Here is a 6936-nt window from a genome sequence, read left to right as displayed (position 1 = left end):
ATAGAGAATTTCTCTTTGTGATGTTTAATCAAATCAATATTAGTCATCAAAACATTCTTACCAATTTGTTCTCTGATCCTCCACGATGATGATGGTGTGACCTCTGCCCTCTGAGTTAAGCAATTCCATCTTAGAAAAACTTTACAGGAAGACCAGTACTTGTTTTTTATTAATGGTGATGAAGACAAGTGATGAAGTCGTACTACTTTTGTTTTGGCTCGTTTCATTATTTCTGCTCTTCATCTTTATGTTAATCCTCCCTTCACTTGCCCACAGAGCCCGACACTGTCACTAACCTGCAAGTCAATTCTATAACAGTTATTCTATTAAGAATAGTGGTCAAAGTGATTAATTACCTCAAACTTTTATCACTTTTTTTTAATAAACAGTACCTGGGTCAGTACAAGTCAGCAGTGTCAGCAGCCAGGGCTCCAACAGTTCACTCCTGGTGTCATGGAACATACCCGATGGAAATGTGGATATGTTTTGTGTTACTCTAAACAACACTTTTCGCCAAGTGTTACTGAACTCAAGCAACACCTTCCACATGTTTGAAGATCTGAGTGCAGGAACTCCTTACACTGCAAGAGTATTAACATTAGCAGGGCCTTTAAATGCATCATCTGAATTAATCACCAATGCAACCTGTGAGTATGGTACACGCATAACAATTTTTTCAGACATCAATTGCAGACTTGAAAGATGTGTTTATTCTAAACTTGTAGGAACAGCTCTATAGATTTCATTTGTCTCTGCAACTAACTTTTATTCAACTTCACAAACTGTACAATAAATGAACATGTCAAACAGTTTACAATGGATTTAATATGCAAAGAGCAAACAATTGTAGACTTAATCTAGCTTCCAAGTGTCTGTATGAAAAAACTGGGAAGGATTTAGCATTTCTGCAAGTACAGCAGATGAGCTAAGCTACGACATTGCTCTAGCGCTGCTCTGTCTTTATTTACAATGGTTATTGGTGACTTTCACTGAATCATTTCCTTTTGCACAGTTCCAAACCCTCCTGGGCCTATAGAAGTTTTAACAACGACCACCAGCTCCATTGAAATTATGTGGCAAGAGCCTTTTCTAATGGACAATGCATTTTTACTCTACAAATTAACCACAATATCATCAAAAGAAGATGAACACATTGTGACAACCAACACCAGTCACACGTTCAAATCCCTGATTTTTGGATCTTCATACAACTTCTCTGTTGCTACTGTGGGTGAGATGAGTTTTGAGAGTGAGGCAGTTTACATCAACATGGTTACAACAAGTAAGCATTTCAAAATGAACACACTTCTCTATGTGATCTTACTATCTGGGTGGTGATAACACCTCTTTTCACAATCAGAAAAACTAGGTGTGGAGTCTGTCCTGGCCCAAACGACACAAGAAGACAACATCACACTTTTATGGATAAAACCTGCAGATTATGAGGGACCATTTCATTACAGGATAACCTGGGGAAGAAAATATGACCACAAGAATGTCACAACAAACAAAACTGAGTATACTATTCCTGACCTGGATTCTGGCACACAATATAACTTCACTGTCACTCCAGAGACTGATGGAGGAATACGTGGTCTGACTACATGGAATTCCAGCTGCACAAGTATGCTGTGTTTTTATATTTTTCTTAATGCTAAGAGGTAGTTCTAAATTTAACAATAACTTTCAATTGCATGTATATATATACATATATATAATTATTAGTGTGTCCCTTGTGACATATAATTGTGAATCTGATGTATTAGAACGACACGACAACCTAAAACCCTAATATTAAAGCAAACTTATTTTATGTTCAGGCTTGTTTACACTTTAGATTTAATTTTGTGAAATACAGCATTTCTCTTTTTATGTTGCAGATGCAAGCCCTGTGAAAAACCTGACATGTGTGGGTCCAAACACAACAAAGGCTGAAATTGTCCTGTCCTGGGCAAAACCCAACGGTCAGCACACTGGCCTGCGTATCACTGTTGACAACAACAGTTCCATAGATGTTCTAAACTCAACATCAAATCAAACCTTGCCCAGCCTACGTCACAATACTAAATATGTACTGAAAGTAGTGACTCTGAGCTGTGGAAAGCCCAGCATCCCTTTGTATAAAAAATGCAGGACAGGCATCACAGGTAGGACAAGCATCATGAGTTACATAAAATTCAAAATGTTTTACAACACAACTCAGTGCAGTGTTTTGCTCTGCTGTATTTATTTGACTATTTATTTATTTATTTTTGTATTCTTTTTTTTAAGAGCCACCCATTCCCCCTGCAATTACGACAATGCAGGAGGTGAGTGAAAAGGCACACGACAAATTCACCATTCAGATCCAAAGGGCGTTGCTGAATGACAGCAATGGCAGAGTCACACATGTTGGTGTGCTCATGATAGACAAGTCTCCTGGTTAGTTTTTTTCTTACTAATAACATAAATGTTTGGTAGGAAACGTGCCTTGAGTTACTTGAGTCACTGTTCTAAAACTTGTGACTCGACTGGACAAAAATAAGGGATGCAAGACTGGACTCAGATTATAAGAGCTTGAAGAAATTTTACACGTAATGACTTGAATGCCTGTTTCACATCATGTTTGCATTTTCATGTTTGCTGGAATGATCTACACAGTTATCACATTTGGCATTTGAGGTTACAAATGGAAAGCTCCATGGTGAACTAACTACAGAGTGTAATTGTTATGGGCTGGTTGGAGAATTGAATTATTGTACAATAAAACAGTAATAATTACAGTTAGACAATGAATAGAAAATTAATGTAAATTTAAGTTTTTAAATAAAGCACATAGAGTAAGTGGATATTGCCAGTAACCATACTCACTTTGGTATCTACTGTAAGTAGCTCACAGGTGCAAACTGTCTGGTACGTTATTGTCAAGTGGCATTTCTACTGTATAATACTGCTTTTAAACCTAATTTCCTATTTCAAACTCAATTTTTCATTACAGATTATACATCTGACTTAAAGAAATACTTGGGGCAAACGTATAATCAGTGGCGCACAGGAAAGACACCAGTTTACCTGACAACAGTCATTAAGATAAACCCCCAGCTGCGCAGTGATGCAAACTATCTGAGCATAGTAGTGGGAAGTGGCTCCACATGGGAGGGTTACACTAATGGAGCCTTGATTGCCAACAAAGAATACCAGTAAGAAACACAATGGCACCATTGATACATGTCCCACACTGATACTGTAAGTCCAAAGGATGCTGCAAAATTGTTCTGTTTACACTAATGTGTTAATAAGAATAATAATATGGAAAAAATGTAATATATATATACATATATATTACATTTGTATGTTACTACAATAACAGTAATATATTATTGAAGGGATTTGAGGGATTTAATGCAAATAAACCATATTACCCTTTCATCTGCTTCAGTTAATTTTCCTGCTTTGCTGATATGACATTAATACTTCATTGTTGGACATATAAAGATATTCCCCTTCTGATTCTACAACTATTAGGTTTTATATAGTGTATCATCTATAATAACACCATAAAAGATCTTCATTTTTTCCATAGAGCCAAAGAGTATGATATGAGAATGAGAATTTTCTTTGTTTAAATATTTTCCTCAGATATGCCTTGGGGTTATTCACTTCTCTGATTCTTGATGATGGCCTGGTGAATATACAAGAATCCATAGTCTCAGTAACAACTGTTTTTACTATTAACCTCCCACAAAGCCCAGGTAAGTACTTAAATAACCGTTTCTTAATCACTATCAAACACTGACTTTGGAAAGTAAATTGTCTTTCCCCCTGTTTTTCCATGTGAAATTAGCTGTCATTGGCATGGCTGTAGGAGCAACACTGGGAATATTTGCTTTTTTGTTCCTAATCCTCATCAGCTTCATTATCTACTGGAAAAGGTTGGGTATTGGTTTTAGTAATAGAAATATATATTGAACTATCTATAGGACTGTGCTCACATCACATATTGTTTTCTACTGTAGATTGTCCCACAAAAAAACAACAGACATCCAGCTTGAATCCACAAGGTATGGTTTTTATTTTAGTATTTTAAATATACAGTGGAATTTTAACATTTCTACCACTTACTTATATTGCTTTTGTTCCTACTTTTCAGGTTCAAAGCGTAAGTATAAATACACAGCATTTACTGTACTATACCATCATATTGATATTAAAAAAAAATATTTTCTGGCGTTGAGCAGAAGCGTGGCTGTAAGCATTGAGGACTATAAGGCGTACTTCAGGAAGCAGAAAGCAGACTCCAACTGTGGCTTTGCTGAAGAATTTGAGGTGAAACTTTAAACTTTGTAATACCAAAAATATTATAATTACATTTATCCTAGAAAATCATTTTGTGCCACTTCAGGATTAGAATGCTATTGTACAGTGATCCTGCAAAGAATGTAAGATATTAAATTAAAAAAGAGAGAGTTTTCAAAACAAAAAAGTATGTTTTTAAAGGGTAAGTTCAGTCCAGTATAGTTGGGACTAAAATCTGTGTCATTTTGCACATTTTGATGATGCTTTTTCAGCGTTTTAGTCCAAATTGAGCCAAATACTCATGCAGTCTTTTTTTGATGTAAAGGACCTGAAGGCTGTTGGTGTAGGCCAGTCAAAGGCAAGCGCTCTGATGTTGGAGAACAAGCCTAAGAACCGCTACAACAATGTGCTTCCATGTGAGTTTACAACTCTCTTCACCTGCGTATTTGTATTTGGTATAAGACACCCTCGACAGGAGTGACAGGAAGTATATTCTGCTGTTTTCTTCAGCATGGAAAATTCTGTACAGTAGCATCTGCTTTCTACATTTTGTCGTTTCTTTGCAGGTGTGATGGCGTTAATGTGTGAACATTTTTAAAGAATGTTGTTAGGTAATTCAGGGCCAGAAAAAAAACATAAGCGAGATGGGAGGGTTAGTAACTTGCTAGTGTAGCTGATCCTTAGAAAACACTGACAAGTTCAGAAAATATAATCTACAATTTACATACTAGTGTGAAACCTGTGCTGATATAGTTGCAGTATATGAAAAAGACATATGACCTCTTCAAAATTCCTGAGTCTCTATTTGTTAGTTTTATAACTATCTGCTGACACCTAGTGGAAGAGTATTCAGTTCTGCCTGTCACTGTCGCACAGACGAATAGAGACAAATTATTTGCAGTAAATAAGTACCTAATAGTATTCAGACCAACTAAGTTAGTGATTTATTTTTACACAGCACACCTGATGATCTCTCATGTGTAAATAAATGTATTGGCCATTGTTCTATTTCTCACACTGCCTCCTATGACCTTTCTTAATTACATTATTTTCTGGACCTCTAGATGACTGCTCTAGGGTAAAACTCTCTATTATCCGTGGACGTCAATTTGATGACTACATTAATGCCAACTACATGCCGGTGCGTATTCACTCTTTCAGTACAGTAGACATAGTGCTCAATGACATACTACTTTAAACAATTCCACCATTATATATGTCAGAAAATCTAGACACGTCTGATGAAGTTGACATTTGTTGTTTATGGCTGGGCTGGTGTTTTATTTGACAGGGTTACAACTCCAGGAAAGAGTTTATTGCAGCCCAAGGTCCTCTCCCAGCAACAGTTTGTGATTTTTGGAGGATGATTTGGGAGAAAAATGTACTGACACTTGTCATGCTGACACGCTGTAATGAACAGGGACGAGTAAGTTCAAACCCAAACACCACATCTATCAGCAATGGAAAGGCAAACGATTAGCTGTGCAAAAACTGTTCTCTTCTCAAAGGTAAAATGTGAGCAGTACTGGGGTCCTGGCCAGATGGACTATGACAACATTACTGTGACGTTAATCTCTGAAATACCACTTGAAGACTGGACCTTAAGAGACTTTGAAATAAAAAACGTAAGTACTGTAGCGTAACTAGAACACCCACACGAATTGAATTGAAACTACAGACAGACTGATAGATAGACAGCCTTCTTTATTAAGTTAATAAATTCACTTGTGTTTGGCTTTTTGTCCAGCTGAAGACTGCTGAGACACGAGTGGTGCGCCAGTTTCACTTCACTGCCTGGCCAGACCATGGAGTACCAGAGACCACTGAGGTTCTTATCGATTTTAGGCACCTTGTCAGAGAACATATGGACCAGTATTCTCAGCACTCGCCCACCGTGATCCACTGCAGGTCTGACAAAAACACCTTAACTTTAGATCCTGTTAATCAGTTTCACTGAGGTAAAACAATATTCATGACTGTTATGTTTTTTTTGTCTGTGCCCAGTGCTGGTGTTGGGCGCACAGGTACCTTGATGGCCCTTGACACACTCATCTTCCAAATTGAAAGGAAAAATAGTGTTGACATATTTGGCATCGTCCATGAGTTGCGGATGCACCGTCCCCTAATGGTGCAGACTGAGGTAAGACACAGAGACACCTTGTGTGTATTGTTACAAAATGTAGTACTAAAATGAAGTACTTTTACTCGTACTTTGACCTACATAGTGAATTCACAAGTATACTGTATCTCAGCCACACTCTATATTTTGTTTGCTTATAGGATCAGTACGTGTTCCTACACCAGTGTGCCATGGACATAATCAAGGCAAGAACAGGCACCAACGTGGATCTGATTTACCAAAACACACATGCCATTTATGAGAATGTAGGACCTGGAAGAGGTTATTACAAGAATGGTTACTTCTCTGACTAGGCACAGAAACTGCACAGGTCTTCCACTGCCTCTGAACTGTACTGAACTGAGCAGACAACTATAAGAAAGGGGAATACTTTTTTAAAATTCCTGCACTATTTATTTATATATATATCTTTATCTGTTATTTACTTTGTACATTTGTAGAGTACTTTCTTGTGTATATTTGTGATGATCCCACAGAAGATACAAAATATGGATGTTGTCATTGATCAAAACAAATACTTT

At 37.1% G+C, this 6936-nt stretch overlaps 1 protein-coding gene across 4 annotated transcripts in view; it reads left to right on the top strand.

Moving 5' to 3' along the window:
- LOC103380396 (protein tyrosine phosphatase receptor type J) overlaps window positions 1-6930 on the top strand; it is a 19542-nt gene extending 12612 nt beyond the window's left edge. For all 4 annotated transcript variants that reach the window (XM_025056253.1, XM_025056252.1, XM_025056255.1 and 1 more), the window contains 18 exons: window positions 390-647; window positions 1013-1282; window positions 1361-1624; window positions 1881-2147; window positions 2272-2421; window positions 2978-3179; window positions 3619-3731; window positions 3824-3911; window positions 3996-4040; window positions 4130-4138; window positions 4218-4305; window positions 4601-4691; window positions 5340-5416; window positions 5567-5701; window positions 5784-5900; window positions 6023-6183; window positions 6280-6415; window positions 6556-6930. In XM_025056253.1, the coding sequence (XP_024912021.1) occupies window positions 390-647; window positions 1013-1282; window positions 1361-1624; window positions 1881-2147; window positions 2272-2421; window positions 2978-3179; window positions 3619-3731; window positions 3824-3911; window positions 3996-4040; window positions 4130-4138; window positions 4218-4305; window positions 4601-4691; window positions 5340-5416; window positions 5567-5701; window positions 5784-5900; window positions 6023-6183; window positions 6280-6415; window positions 6556-6708 (2624 nt within the window). In that variant the 3' untranslated portion in view covers window positions 6709-6930. The remainder of the gene's footprint in view (window positions 1-389; window positions 648-1012; window positions 1283-1360; window positions 1625-1880; window positions 2148-2271; window positions 2422-2977; window positions 3180-3618; window positions 3732-3823; window positions 3912-3995; window positions 4041-4129; window positions 4139-4217; window positions 4306-4600; window positions 4692-5339; window positions 5417-5566; window positions 5702-5783; window positions 5901-6022; window positions 6184-6279; window positions 6416-6555) is intronic.
- Window positions 6931-6936: the final 6 nt, after the last annotated feature.

Source organism: Cynoglossus semilaevis, chromosome 6, assembly GCF_000523025.1.
Source record: "Cynoglossus semilaevis isolate Cse_v1.0 chromosome 6, Cse_v1.0, whole genome shotgun sequence".
Lineage (NCBI taxonomy): Eukaryota > Metazoa > Chordata > Actinopteri > Pleuronectiformes > Cynoglossidae > Cynoglossus > Cynoglossus semilaevis.
This window is presented reverse-complemented; position numbering and strand designations above follow the sequence as displayed.